General features: G+C 38.3%; 1 protein-coding gene across 1 annotated transcript; it reads right to left on the bottom strand.

The window, feature by feature from the left end:
- Positions 1-232: 232 nt before the first annotated feature.
- On the bottom strand, positions 233-14,511 carry LOC119792857 (cAMP-dependent protein kinase type I-alpha regulatory subunit). The gene is made up of 11 exons (XM_038299685.1): positions 14,351-14,511; positions 12,720-12,935; positions 7,461-7,631; positions 7,292-7,383; positions 7,135-7,196; positions 7,002-7,048; positions 6,766-6,924; positions 6,623-6,683; positions 6,360-6,481; positions 3,942-4,023; positions 233-2,553 (listed from the first exon to the last, which is right to left on the bottom strand). The coding sequence occupies exons 2-11, from the start codon at positions 12,891-12,893 to the stop codon at positions 2,381-2,383; spliced, it is 1,143 nt and encodes a 380-aa protein (XP_038155613.1). The 5' UTR covers positions 12,894-12,935; positions 14,351-14,511; the 3' UTR covers positions 233-2,380.
- Positions 14,512-14,949: the final 438 nt, after the last annotated feature.

The following is a 14,949-nucleotide window of genomic DNA, read 5'->3' as shown; positions in this document are numbered from 1 at the left end:
TGACCTGATTAATTTTTAACAATGTCTATCAAGGTTTTCAACAGTAATTGCAGGAAGCTGATTGGACAGTCGTTACACTGAATTATGCTCCATCTAGGATATAGAAGCTACTGTGTTTAATATAGAAAAACAAAAGCAAAGTCCCGCAGTGAAGAGCTAACTGCAAAAATAAGAAAACACCATATCACTGAAAGTGAAAATAAAAAGAAAATAATTCTGGAACAAAGGTGAATTAGTTTTTACTTTTTATTGCTTAAACTGCCATCTGGAACAATCTATACCAAAAGGATAAACATCTTTGCACATACAGGAGGTCAAACTAAATACAGGTTAGAATAGAAAAAGAATGGTCCTCTGATGGCCTGCAGCCCCTCGCGCTGCACACCAGTCAAGCTCTCTGAAGGTCAGGCTAGCAGGAGTGACGGACGACTACTGTAAGCCCAGGTCAGGTAAGCTAAGGCAAACCGGGACCATTGCAGTGTGGCTAGAAACGTTTCCAACTAAAACTATAATGCAGCTATTTACATGAAAATAATGCTCTGAAAGAAGGTGAATCCCTCAACCTTGACGGGGGATAAACAGGATGTGTTATCAGTGGACACAACCGACCGATAACCACATCCAGGATAAGGGCTGGGGAGAAAAGATGATCGGTTCAAACCTTCATCTCATCGAGCTCAACACTCTGCAATCAGTACCAAAAGAAGAAAACAAATCCAACATACATCTCAAACTGAAGCGCATACAACTGCAAGCAAAAAAAAAAAAAAAAACAGACAGCAGATTCAGTTCTGACTAAAGAGTGAAGCAGGAATGAGACGTTAGGTCAACATTGTCTCATTTTGGTAGAGATGTTACAAAAACATTGGATGCTATCTAAATAGAGGTGAAGCAGTTAAGCAAGGGGATAACAAACAAAACATTCAACATAGTTCCTGCTTCTTTAAATACAACCTTTCATTCACACGGATGCCTTAAAACATCATGCCGGGTAAAGCGTAGAGAACAGGTCAGCAGCCACTCTGATGGTAACAGACCTTTTCCCCTAACGGGCAACGAGAAGCTCCGACTCCAGCGTTCCGGTCAACATCTGCTCCTTCTGCCCGTCAGCTTTCACAGCTAAATACTTCCTTTAACTAATCCGTAACTCGTCTTTCCGTTTAAAAAGTTTTTCCATGATGTTTTACACAATAGCAGTACATACTGTTGATATCAGTCAAGAAGAATCATTTATTTATGTATTACTTTGTGGCACCAAACACCTAAAATAGATTTTATGGAAAAATAAGTGTTTACAAAAGACAGTTAAACATATTTCACTCCAAACCATAAGATTTATCATTTTGTTAATGATAATAATATAACTATTTTAACTATACCATAATGACATTTTGATTATAAACAATAGCAGAAGAGTGACCAAGTTATTTGGTATTTTCTAAACAAACTGAATACTGAATCTTACATAACACTCCTTTATTTTTTATTTTTTTTTCTCCTTCGAGTATTCAAGGCAGTTCTTGTGTAGTTGTTCAGTCGATCAGGAGAACTCTAAGGGTAGTAGCCATTTTCTGCTGGAGCCTTAGGGAACATTTCCGCAGCTATGCTTCTCTGCGCTGGGACAATAATCAACATTTGGCACTAGCCTGGTAGCTGCACAATAAAAAAAAAAAAATAACAAAAAAAAAGTTGTACAAACTTATCCAAACTAAGCGAAACAGACACGTCACTGTCTACATCATCCCCATCAAACAGTAACAAAGAAACACCCTGAAACAAATGGAGCCTAAGATTACAGCGGATTCCAAAAAGAAGTGATTAAAAACGCTGCAGGACAGTTAAATGCGGTCATGTTTCTGCTTTTTCCTGTGTACCTTCAAACTGACATAAAGAGGGAAGAATCAGCCTTCGCCTCAACTGGAAAAAGAAAAATAACCGGAACACTAAAAGCGCCTTGTAAGGTCTGATTGTCTCATCAGTCGGAGACCCTTAAGTCTTTCAGATTTCCTGCTTTAAATTTAAATCTAAAAAGAGAAAAATGTAACCAGCAAAGATATATATAACATTATATTTATATATATATATCAATATATGAAAGAAAAGTAACATGTGGTGTAACTGTGTCTAAAAGGTAGCGTACAGCAGCTGGTACAAGCGCTGGTGAATGGCTGAAAGTCACCACAGGGTGGCACGTGGTAACGGCAAAACGATTCGAGTAAAACGAAGAGAGATATCAAAAGCCAAAAAGAAAGGAGAGCAGAGTGAAGAAAAAAAAACAAAACAAAGCGAATTGCATTTGTGGACCCTGGGTCTGAAAGAAGAGAAAGTGTGGGGGGGGGGGGGTCTGGCAGAAAAGAAGGGGGGAGTATTTCTCCTCCCTTCAGACAGACAGCGACACAAAGCTGTTGTACTGCTGGATGTTGCGCTTGAGAATGTCCGAGCATGGGCCCAGGACGCGCTCGAAACGGGGCCGGTCCAGCTTGACGCACTTCAGCGGGCCGCGAGCGACCACCGTGGCAGCACGAGGGCGGTTCATCAGCAGAGCGATCTCACCTGGGCAGAAAGAGAATCAAGCACTAAATAAATACATTAAATGTTACATTTGTTTCATGTCATCATTCTCCCTTTGTCGTTATCCTGTCAATCTAACATCTGCTCCTCTTTATCCAGGCTGCAGCAAGCAGCGCTGCAGAGAGCAGCTGAACACTTTCCATAAAACATTCCGACGTTCAACACAAAGAAAGGGCTTTATGCAACAGGGAAACTATTTATATAGTAATTAATGGGGACAGGGACCTAAATGGCGCTGGACGGTCCTAACAAAATGACGAGCTTCAGCCTTATTGTTCCTCTTAACGTTATTATTAAGGTGGCCTTTTCCTTTTGAAAGACACTCCAGCTCATAAAACACATACTGCTAGTCTCCTTCCTAAGAAACAGAGAACTGATGGGAGGGGCTAACGTTCTGCTCCCATGTTGGTCTGCTCATCAATGATGTAAATTTACTTTGTCACTAAATATAGCAACTTTTCAGACACTTTTTTGCTTTTTATTTTTCAAAAAGTATCTGGCAATGACTTTAGCTGCTTTTTGTGTTGCTTGAGACTTTACTGAAAAGTTTGAAGAGCACCAGTCGGTCTGAATCCCTCCAGCTTCCAAAGCACAGAGGTGGTTGGTCAGTCAGTCAGTCAGTCAGTCAGTCAGTCAGTCAGTCAGTCAGCAACTAGACACTGTCACACTTAGACTGTGTTTTCTGGTTTTAAACATATTTAGAGCATTTTTTAATCCTTATTTTTTGCTAATTTCTATATTACTCACTCCTACAATTATATAACATTCTTTTTCAGATATAGAATTTTAGTGTATGTAATTTTATGCATTCCTTATTTATTTCATGTACTTTTTTTCAAATTTTTTTTTAAAGAAAACACTCATTTATTTTTATTCAAAACAAACATTTATCAATATCAATCCTTATAAAATACAGGATTGACTGATTATCGTTCAGAGGAATAGCATTGATAAATCCTTAATGATTCACACCTCTACTAATTAATAAGCATGTTCAGCAACATCACAATGGAAAATATTTTTATGAGCAGAATATAAACTAGAGGTGCATAAATAGAGAGGATAGTGGCTAGCATTAGCCTAGCACTCCAAACCGCTCCATATTACAACATCAGAGGGACCAAACATCATCTTATTAAAGCCTGGGTCTGAACTCATATCTAATAAACTTCAGGAAATTTGGACAACATGGTTTCATTAGTGAGTGCATTACAGGGCAGACAACCATGTACTGGTGCAGACCATGTTGGATATTATTCTACAGTGAATGCAAAGCACTGATATTCAATCAAGTACAAGGCTGGGGTTCTATGTCAACAAATATCACTCTAGAAATGGAAATACTTAGGAAAAGTTCTTTTAATTCTTACCAAAGTAGTCAGATGGTCCTAATCTTCCCACTTCAACAAATTCTTCATTCTCAGAGCGACGCTGCAGAACAGCTGCTGAACCCTGGGAAGAACACAAACAGATCATCCTTATCAAATGAACCAGTTAACATTACTGTCATTAGAAGCAATTTATTAAGAGCTAATAATTATTAAATAAGCATTACCATTATAATATTTCAATAAATATATGAACTCACTGCCACCAATTCACACAGTGTTACTTTTAGCCACTAGGGGCGCTAGACCAGCAACTTCCAGGATTAGTGCTCTTGAATGCAACTGACAACACTGCGCTAAACCTGATAGCAGCACACTTTGGACAAGCAGAATGAAAAGCTACAGATTCCTTGTGAAGAAAAGTTTACATTCTCCTCTTTAGATGAAATCCCACATCACAGAACCAGAAATATATCTGATCAGTTAAGGATCAGATCTGCTACGTTAATCTAATAATTGGGTCAAAAGTAACACTAAATTGCTATTACCTTTTGCCTGGAGGAAGTAGAATTATTTAAACATCTCAAATAGCATCCTTTACAAGTAAAAACATCTCAGCTGTATGGCTGAAAGAATAGAATAAATAAGAATAAAAAGAATTAAAAAAGCCTGAATATATACACACATATAGTGCAAATGTGCTCATTTTGACCATTTCTGTCAATGGATAAACAATCAAAGCAGTAAACGTTCTGGTGTCTAATGATTAAACAGCGCATACAGAAGGAAGAACTTATTGCGCTCCAGCTGAAGGTTCCAGTTCCTGAGGGGAACAGAACAACTGGAAAATAGTCCGATGCCAGTTCAACAGAGTCTAAGGTTTCAAGAAAATCTGGCGAGCAACAAACATGTTTTCTACTGCAACAACTTACGTTTAACAAAGGAATGTATTTCACAACAGCTGCAAAATATGTTTAAACAACAATAGTGTATTTTTAGACCAATGATAAATGTTGTGGCAACATTAGTCTTCTTAGAAGAAGAAGTCGATTCTATAAGATTCTGAACAGCAATATATTGTGCGGATGCTAAATATAGTTGCATTTTACTAGAAATAAATAGACCACAGCAGCCCTATATATTAAAACAGATCTTGATATAATAACTCTGCTAAACTGTAGTAGCAGTGCCTTTAAACAGTATTTACACCATCCTTAAACTTCACATATGTTCACCGTTTCTTCCTGTGTGCAAAGCGAGCAGGCGACTAAAGAAACCACTAAAGGATGTCAAAGGAAATAATATCTGCACTTCTTCTGAGACATTTTTTAACATTCATAATAACATAATTATTTCTGTGGGTTTTAAGGAATTTTCTTTGAAAGAAAATATGTTTCCACAAAAAGAAAAATGTTATTGATATTTTATAAGTAGAGATTAATTAATAATAATTTTAAAGTTAGTTTATTTAAGATTTTTATATCCTTTTCATTTGTCAACAATCTAAAGATCTTCAGATTCACTAAGAGCATCAGCTGGTGATCAGAATCACTGATAGGTCTGACTAGTAACAAGCAGGTGACAGTAAACAAAGCAGTTCTGTTGTGGAAGCAATGCACAGGTTAGTAGGAAGTTGAATTTAATTCAATTGAATTAAATTCAGTTTATTTATATAGCGCTAATTCACAACACATGCAATTCACAGATACAATTCAACCAGATCATCCAGTCAAATTGATTCAATGTTTTCTACCTAAGGAAAACCAGTTGATTGCATCGACTCACTGACTTGAAGACAATCCCTCATCTTATCCATCTTATACTTATCCAAAAATATTGCTGTTTCATCCCTTTGCGCAGTCCAGATGTCTGACATGGAACATGTTATGTCATAAGAAGAAGTCCTGATAATCATTTGGCTGCTTTGTAGTCAGAGAAGACTTTCAGCCATTAATGATTATTACACATTCACTGCTAAAATTTAGAGACTAAATACATTTTAAAATGTTAACTTAGGCTTCCTTCACACCACAGGTTTTTATGCTCAACACTTTGTCTAACATTTTTTAACATATACTAACTAAATGTGACTGCCATCAGATATCTACCCAACCCTAACAACACCAAGGCGACCCACAGGCACAGAAGGTAGAAATCACAAAGCATCAAATAAAGCTTTGTTCAAAAAAACAAAACCAACTACATGCACCAGTGGATTGTAAAGTAGGAGACAGAATTGGGCTGTTATTTTACATTGGACTTGACTATAAATTCTTCTTTGATATTTGCAATTGTTGCATATTTGCACTAATTTGTTCAACCAGAAAAAAACAAAGTTTTGTTCAAAGTTTTACTAGGAGTGAGCTACAGAAGTTAACCAGCCTGATAATCTATACTCTAGGAGTTTGTTATGTATAAATCATCAAACCTGTTTGGAAGAGTGATCAAACCAATCCATACCTCTAAAATTATGAAGAACTCATCTCCAGGCTCGCCCTGAACAACGATCTTCTGTCCGTCCTCAAACTGAACGGGCTCCAAGGCGTCGGCCACCGTCAAACGCTCCCATTTGTCTAGAGACTCTGGGAATTGAGATGACAGAAAAGATCTGAGCAACAAGGACTGATAATAAGATATTTATAGATCCTTTTCATTTTATTTTTATCTTCACAGAGAAAACATGATGTTCCATTTCTATTTATAAACGCTCAGAAGAAACTCACCTAAAATGGAGACTTTCCTGAGGAATTCTTCGTACATCTTCCTCTTCCTCAAAGTGCTCCCCTATAGAGCAGGGCATTTTGTGTTACTGTGGCCCCAAACAAACCGTATCAAGCTGAGAATCTTTAAAAATTAAGCTAAATACCATCAGTATTCTCCTGTAGCTATCTCTGTCTATGCCCCACAGCTTGACGTTGGTCTTGGCTCTGACTGTAGCTGCTCTCGGGGTGCCGTAGATCAGTGCCAGCTCTCCGAAGCTTCCTCCCTCTCCGATGCTGGTCACCCATTCGTTGTTCACGTACACCTGAATGATCCAGCAGATAAAGATCGTTCCTTTAATCCAAAGGAGAGCAGAAGGTTTCTGTGACGTCAGATACTCACATCCATCTCTCCTTGATCGATGACATAAAAGTTGTCCCCTTCATCACCTGAAGGCACCAAATAAAATGTTTAGCCTTAGTTTAATTATTCTTTTTATTTGACTCAATCAAAACTTTTTTATCGATGTTTTTACCCTGCTGAATAACCGTTTCCCCGGCGATATAGGTGACTGGAAACATGGCATCAAATATGTCACTGAAAAAGAACAGATTTAAGAGATGGTGAGCTGGATAAATAAAACCGTTTTACTTTATTATGAAAAGCTTTTAGAAACATTGGACAGCAGGTACCTTCTTTCGTTGTCATCGAGGTGTGAGAAGAGCACATTTTTTTCAATGGCTTTAGCCAAAGCAGCCATGGTTTTGTAGTCCTTTGGAATAACCTTTAATAACAGCAAGAAAACATTTGAAGCAAATCCACACCTGCACCCCTTGGATCATATTTGTGATCGCTGCCTACCTTTCTGACATATGAGGCTGCATCCTCCTCTGTGTAAACCTCAGCACTGAAGGCTCCTCTGCGCCGGCGACCCTTCACCACAGGGTTCATGGGCGGAGACACTTCCTCATCACGAGAGTCTGAGCGGGAGCTGCTGGCCTTCTGCTGGTTTTGAATCTGCTTGGCCTCCTCCTGCAGGGTGAAGTGAAAGAGGAAAAGTGTTTACAGGGTTCACCATTCTGCCAGTCGCCTGCCTGACAGGTTTAGTTAACAGATTAGATTTGAAGATACTTTCTGCTCTTGTTGCTCAGGTTTGGGACGCACCGTGCAGAACTGAGATCAGGTCATGGTATATTATAGGATGGCTTTTTTAAATCATATGACTCCGGGATAACTCTGCTTTACTCAGTGACTTGCATTGTTTATTGCTAACATCCTGACATTTTAAAGTTCAATCAGCTGTTTACACGTGTTGGGCTTAATATTCCAGGACTTTACATGAAGACTTTCCATCTATGGAAATACTGACTTTACTTGCAGTGGGAATTTTTTTCCACCAATGTGTTACAACAGTTTGATTGTCTGTACCTTTTCAGGCAGTTTTGTCTATTTCAGGACTGTTATTTCTAAAATATCCTAAATCTTTGTTTTCCCTTCATTTTTTTTTACAACCTTAGTGAAAATGTATAATGTTCTCTTTTTATAGTAAAGGTGTGTTCACATCAAATACAAATTTCTGTGTGGGTGGGTGATATTTTAGCTCCGTGTCACACTCCTATGAAATTCCTCTCAGCTCTCTTCACCACGTCCTCCAATAGGAGGAGCATCAATCTATTTACAGGTGTTACAACATACTGTGTGCCCCATGGGTCAAAATTCATGATGGGTCACAAAATATTGTGTAACACCTGTTGCTGTGTTCCTGTTCACTGTGAACGCTCCTTTAGAGTGTCATCCTCAATGTGTCGTGGTGCTTTTAGTGATAACAAGAAACTATTTGGATAATTTCCAAGCCAGCAATCCAAGTCATGGCTGATCAAGCTTGAAAACAAATGATTCCTGTCAATGGATAACTTCTGTGCTTAAACAATAATAAAAAATAATAAATAAATAGTAATAAAAAGAAAATAACAATAATTATGATAATAGGCATGTTAGCCTAAATTATCAGGAACACTTTAACTCTGTAGAAATCGTCAGAGAGCAAGAGGCTCATTTATTGAAGACTTTTCTAGCAGTATACGCTGATTGAATGTTCTTTTAGAAAAAAGACAAAGCTCCCAGATTTTTCCAAAACCCTTTAATTCCAGTTTGGAGCGAGAGGAACCGTTGGGAGCTTTATCGTTTATCTCATCTCTGATTTATGAAAAGAATCTTTGTTTTTTGTTTCCACTGGGAACATATTTTTATCTCGTATACTCTTTACCAAAACTTACATTTGCATTAAAGGAGAAGTTCGCTCATATTCAGAATTCAAACTTATGAATGTCCTTTAAATATGAAATTATTATATACTGTTCAATAAATGATGCTTTTAATTAAGAGTAACTGTATTTGAATGTGCTTTGCTGGAGGCATCCATGTTTGTCAAAGAACACTACTGCCACCTACTGGTTTGTGACGTCACGGTGCGGTATCGGCTGTTGATCAAGTCCCAGTGCTGTATCTGGTGTTTGTCACAACGCGCTATTATCCAAGTCATCTTGAAAACATTCTTCTTCCAAATGTTGGCTACCTATTATGGGTTTTTTCTCTGGCCAGAAGTTTGATCGCAAATCCTCCCAACGACGAACCTGTCCGTGGAGTATCATGAATCGGAACGGTGAAATTACTAATTTATTTTATTTTTTTTTACTTTTATTTGATTGCAGATGTGTCTAGTAGTTCCCATTGATTTTGCTTGTAAAGCGGGAAGAATGACATTTGGCTAACTGCACTACGGCGACACTGCCGGATGATGTCAGGAGTCAGGTGTTACTATATTTGGGCAAAAATGGCCGCTCCCAGACTCGGTGATCAAAACGAAAAATATCTTTTTTATTTTATTTTTTACTGATTAGGGCTAAATTAACTAAATCACCATCAACGTATTAGTGTTAGGTATAAATACTGATCTATTGATTATTCCTTGCCGACCAGACTTCTCCTTTAAACACAGTTTTTTTTAAATTGCATATGTTATTTTTCTGTTGTATTATTTTGAATCAATACATGCCTTGTTTGAGTTAAAACGCAAAACCTAAACCCAAGAAACATTTAACACAGAGGATCCAAACACTATAAAACAACTGAAACAAAATCTGTAATTAATTGATCTAGACAGGAATGGGTTAACTTGATTCATGCCTTAATAAGAGCTTTTTTTGTCTTTTTGTCTTCTGGTTCTAAACAGAACTTTAAAATAGCTTTCTGAAAAAAGTTAAAAGAACTGGATTATTATTATTTTTTTTTTTTAGAAAGCCCTGTGCATTAACTGATGTTTCAGTTTACTGCATTAAAGTGAGAATACCAAAAAAGAGAAATCACCGGGCACAACAGGGAACATAGAGAGGCGGATGGATCCACAGCAACACCACGTAAGGCCCGTTAGCAGACTGATTTGGCCGGTCATAATTTGGCTTTTAGTGTTAAGAAATGTTCACTGTGATGGAGATTTCTGACAAAAAAAAGCATTTTTAAAACATACTAGAGGACAAAATCCGAAATCTTGCTCCCAGGATGCATAAATGGCAAGTGTCTTAGCTAACTAGATAATGACACCAAAGTTTAGAAGAGAGTGTAAATATTAATTATTTGTATGGTATATTATTATAAATAAGATTGATCTTATTAAAAATAAGATCATAAGCACTCCTCTATCCGCGATTGTACCTGAGGTAGTCATGGAATCTGAACCGGGTTTAGACTGCTTTGATCCAGTTGAACTCTCTGAATTAGCAAAATTATTGTCTTCATCTAAGCCTTCAACTTGTATGTTAGATCCAGTTCCAACCAGGTTATTTAAGGAGGTATTCCCTTTGATCTCCTCCTCCATTTTAGATGTGATTAATCTATCTCTGTTACAGGGATATGTACCTAAAGCTTTTAAGATTGCTGTAATTAAACCTCTGCTTAAGAAACCGTCTCTTGACCCAGATGACTTGGTCAATTATAGACCTATATCCAATCTTCCTTTCTTATCCAAAATTCTTGAGAAAGTAGTTGCCAAACAAGTTTGCGATCACTTCCACCATAATGAACTTTTTGAAGAGTTTCAGTCTGGCTTTAGAGCTCATCATAGCACTGAAACAGCTCTGGTGAAAGTCACTAATGATATTCTCATGGCCTCAGATAATGGACTTGTATCTGTGCTCGTCCTGTTGGATCTTAGTGCTGCATTTGATACAGTTGACCATAATATTCTTTTAGAAAGACTTGAATATTTTGTTGGAATTAAAGGAACAGCACTAGACTGGTTTAAATCTTATCTATCTGATCGAATTCAGTTTGTTCATGTTAATGATAGATCTTCAACACGCTCAAAGGTTACCTGTGGAGTACCACAGGGATCAGTGCTAGGACCAATTCTCTTTACTTTATACATGCTCCCAATTGGTAGAATTATTAGACAGCATGGGATTAATTTCCACTGTTATGCTGATGATACCCAGCTATATCTGTCTATAAATCCAGATGAAGCTAACCCATTACATAGATTACAGGCATGTCTTGAAGACATAAAAACCTGGATGACTCTTAACTTTCTGCTTCTGAATGCAGACAAAACAGAAGTTATAGTCTTTGGACCAGAGTCTCTGAAAAAGAAACTGATTAGCCAGTCACTTCATTTGGATGGGATTAAACTGATTTCAGATAATAAAGTAAAAAATCTTGGTGTTATTTTTGATCAGGACCTGTCATTTAAATCCCATATCAAAGAGGTTTCTAGAATTTCCTTCTTTCATCTGAGGAACATTGCAAAAATTAGAAATATCCTGTCCAGGGGTGATGCTGAGAAACTAGTCCATGCATTTGTTACTTCAAGGCTGGACTATTGTAATTCTTTACTATCAGGAAGTCCACAAACTGTAGTTAAAAGCCTTCAGCTGATCCAAAATGCTGCAGCCAGAGTTCTAATGAAAATAAAAAAGAGAGATCATATCTCTCCTATCCTGGCTTCTCTTCATTGGCTTCCTGTTAAATCAAGAATAGAATTTAAAATCCTTCTTCTCACATATAAAGCCTTAAATGGCCAAGCTCCATCTTATATCAGAGATCTGATTGTTCCTTATGTTCCTAACAGAGCACTTCGCTCTCAATCTGCAGGTTTACTAGTGGTTCCTAGAATTTCTAAAAGTAGAATGGGAGGCAGATCTTTTAGTTATCAGGCTCCTCTCCTGTGGAACCAACTACCAGTTTTAGTCCGTGAGGCAGACACCCTGTCTACTTTTAAGGCTAGGCTTAAAACTTTCATTTTTGATAAAGCTTATAGTTAGGGTGGCTCAGGTTATCCTGATCTATCTCTATAGTTATGCTGCTATAGGCTTAGACTTTTGGAGGACATAGGGACCCCCATTTCATCATTCTGCTTCATTCTCTCTCTGTTCTCCTATTCTGCAGAATCTGTTAGTTCAATCTCTAACCTTCTGCTCTCTCTGCTTTTCCTCAGAGTAGCTTTGCCTCGTCTGTTCCTGTTTGGCTGTGACGTCATCCTGGAAAAAAACATCAGCTGTGCTGCTTCTATCAACACCCTTGTTAATAGATGTTGGAGATCGGCCTGTTTTCCAGTGTGGTCCTGTTTCTCTGACCGTGACTGAGTGGATGTGCTCTCTTCGTCCTCTGGCATGGGAGCTGCCTTGGAGCTCGTCTGCCTGGCTGTGTGTTTCCTGGACGGGGCCGCCTTTTACAGCTGCTTTTTGTATCTCTGCTTCTGTCTCCTTGAACCCCAGTCGGCCTCAGCAGATGGCCGCTCACACTGAGCCTGGTTCTGCTGGAGGTTTCTTCCTGTTAAAAGGGAGTTTTTCCTCTCCACTGTCGCTACAAGCATGCTTAGTGTGGGGGATTGTATTTGAGTCAATGAGTCAATGCAATCAACTGGTTTTCCTTAGATAGAAAACTTTGTATCAATTTGACTGTATGATCTGGTTGAACTGTAAAGTGCCTTGAGATGACATGTGTTGTGAATTTGGCGCTATATAAATAAACTGAATTGAATTGAATTATATTATGGCCGTGTGATGCTCTGCTTTTCGTTTGTTTACTACCCAGTAACTAATATTCCAAACTACATTGAAAGCAAACCTTTTCCAGCCTTTCGAAGTACTCCCTTAGAAAGGCCATGGGCCGGTCCGGCCTGGAGGTGCACAGCTGGACAATGCAGTCCTTCAGCAGCTGCTGGATGTTGTGTTTCTGCACGTACTGCTCACACTCCCTGAGGCTCCGTTCCTCCTCACTGCTCGTACTTCCAGATGCCATGACGACAGCGGCAACCCTGTTCTATGACCTCTAACCTCAGAGCTGGAAATAAGACAAAGAGGATGGTGTCAGAAAATAACTGTAGAACTTTGATTGTAATTATTAGGAAAACATATCTAAATCAAGTGTCTGTAAGGTTTAGTCATAGACTGACAGAACTGACGAGAACGTGAGAAAAGTAAAACCAGAGTGAGAAGATGCAGGGAGATTGGGTTTGTTTAGTTTGCCATGGAGCTTGGTCATATGATGTGATCACACTTATGTGGATAAGTAACAAAAAAAAGGGCAGACATTTTGTAGCCCAAATTGTTTTTAAACTTCACTTATTTCCTCCAGTCTTAAAAACCCAAGTCTTGCCTGGGGCCTTATCATGCACAGGCCTAAAGCTAGAAAGATTGAGATATTAATAGGCTGTTAAACAGGCCAAATGACAGTGATAGTACACAGAATTTACAACGAAAAAAATGAGAGAAAATACAATGATCCTGGAAACTAAAGCTCTGAATTTAACTTCTGATTTCAACCCATCTATGTTGACTACAGCAGCACAGCCTCTGAGCTCTTGCACTAATCAATGTGTGCATTATAGAGGAATAAATGAGGACCTGTGCCACTAACAGAACAATCCAATCCAGGCCTGAAAGTGAAATGCGTGTGTGAAAAGGAGACCGAACGGGATCCATGTCGATTCCAATGTCACAAGGAAAATCACCGATTGGTTATCAAACAGTCCTGGAAGTGATTCTGTAAAATAATATACCTTTGCACCTGAAAGTTGGCAGGCTTGGTTTAATCCAACCTAAAACCGACTTGGTAAGCTCAAGATGATTCTGTTTTTGGACCCACATGTAACACCCATCAGTAGCGAGTTTACCACTTATGTAATAGACTAATCTAAACACCCATTATGGCGTCTTGAATCCACCAAAAACAAACACAACCTTTGGTTCAGGTGCAGAATTTCACCTGTCGTCCATCGCATCGTAAATAAACGTAATTTTAAGTAAATACATTTCTGCCATGCAAAAATAACGGAGCTTATGAGAAAAATGAAACAGTTTTTTCCTTTTTTATTTTTACATGAAAGATAATAACTGCAAATGTAGGTCATATAACCGCTTATTAGAGTTTCAACCGAATTTCCTGTCTGTAGGAGTAACACTGTAGGACAAGTAGGCCGTTGGCTGAATTCAAGCTACTACGAGCGAATAATTTAACTAAAAATGGGATTAAAAAATGTAGCGCTAAACGCACTCAAATGCAAAGGAAAGGTTGTTTACAACTGCCTAAAACTATGTCTGCTCTTCGCTGTGCGTCAACGACTGGCTTGCTAGCTCTGTGCAAAGGCAAAGCTCTCCTCCAATGACGCCATCTTGAGTTCTATCATAAACAAACGAGAAACGCAGGAAACAAAATTCCACCTTGGTAGTCAGCGGTGAAAGGACACGAATACTCACAAAAACCGTAAAATCCCAACGAGCTTTTCGATAAAGAGTCGGGACTTGCGTTGTATTTCTCAAAGCACACCGTTACCAGACCTTCCTGCTCGCTACGATTTTTTTTCCGAGCCTTGGACCGCTGCCCCACCGGATACGGTTGAGAACCAATCGGCAGTCGTCTCTGACGTCAATTCTCCCCGATCTGACATGTGAGCCTGTAACCCATGGCAACCTTAAAGAAGACTGCGCGGAAACGGTGACGTCAAGGAAATAGTTTTTAAAAAATAGATTTGGAATAAAAGTTAGACAAGTAAGCTCTATGTTGTTCAAATAAAATACAACCAGTAACCTCAGAAGAGATAAATTGGATGTCTCCTCTGTTAAGATAATTTCGAAAATAATTATATATTTTTAAGCATGGATACATATATATATATCATAAATCAATGAAAAAAACTAACAATGGGCCTACCTGTGTCACAAACTTTAGTGCCTTACAGATAGTCATAAAAAAGACCTTTTAAGATCCACAGCTTAATAAAAATATCACATTGCAGTAAAAGAACTAATGGTTCCATCGAATCTTTGGAGATGCCGCAATAATCTCTAATTAGCAG

Source organism: Cyprinodon tularosa, unplaced genomic scaffold (assembly GCF_016077235.1).
Source record: "Cyprinodon tularosa strain WSP-4 unplaced genomic scaffold, ASM1607723v1 ctg433, whole genome shotgun sequence".
Taxonomy (NCBI): domain Eukaryota; kingdom Metazoa; phylum Chordata; class Actinopteri; order Cyprinodontiformes; family Cyprinodontidae; genus Cyprinodon; species Cyprinodon tularosa.
This window is presented reverse-complemented; position numbering and strand designations above follow the sequence as displayed.

Bases quoted from the DNA above. Each gene is read 5' to 3' on its own strand.
- LOC119792857 (XM_038299685.1), bottom strand. From the start codon at position 12,893: ATGGCATCTGGAAGTACGAGCAGTGAGGAGGAACGGAGCCTCAGGGAG. The intron at 7,197-7,291 runs GTACCTGCTGTC...GTTCTTTTTCAG, and splicing joins CTCGATGACAACGAAAGAAG to TGACATATTTGATGCCATGT. The intron at 6,482-6,622 runs GTGAGTTTCTTC...CTCAATTCCCAG, and splicing joins CAGGAAAGTCTCCATTTTAG to AGTCTCTAGACAAATGGGAG.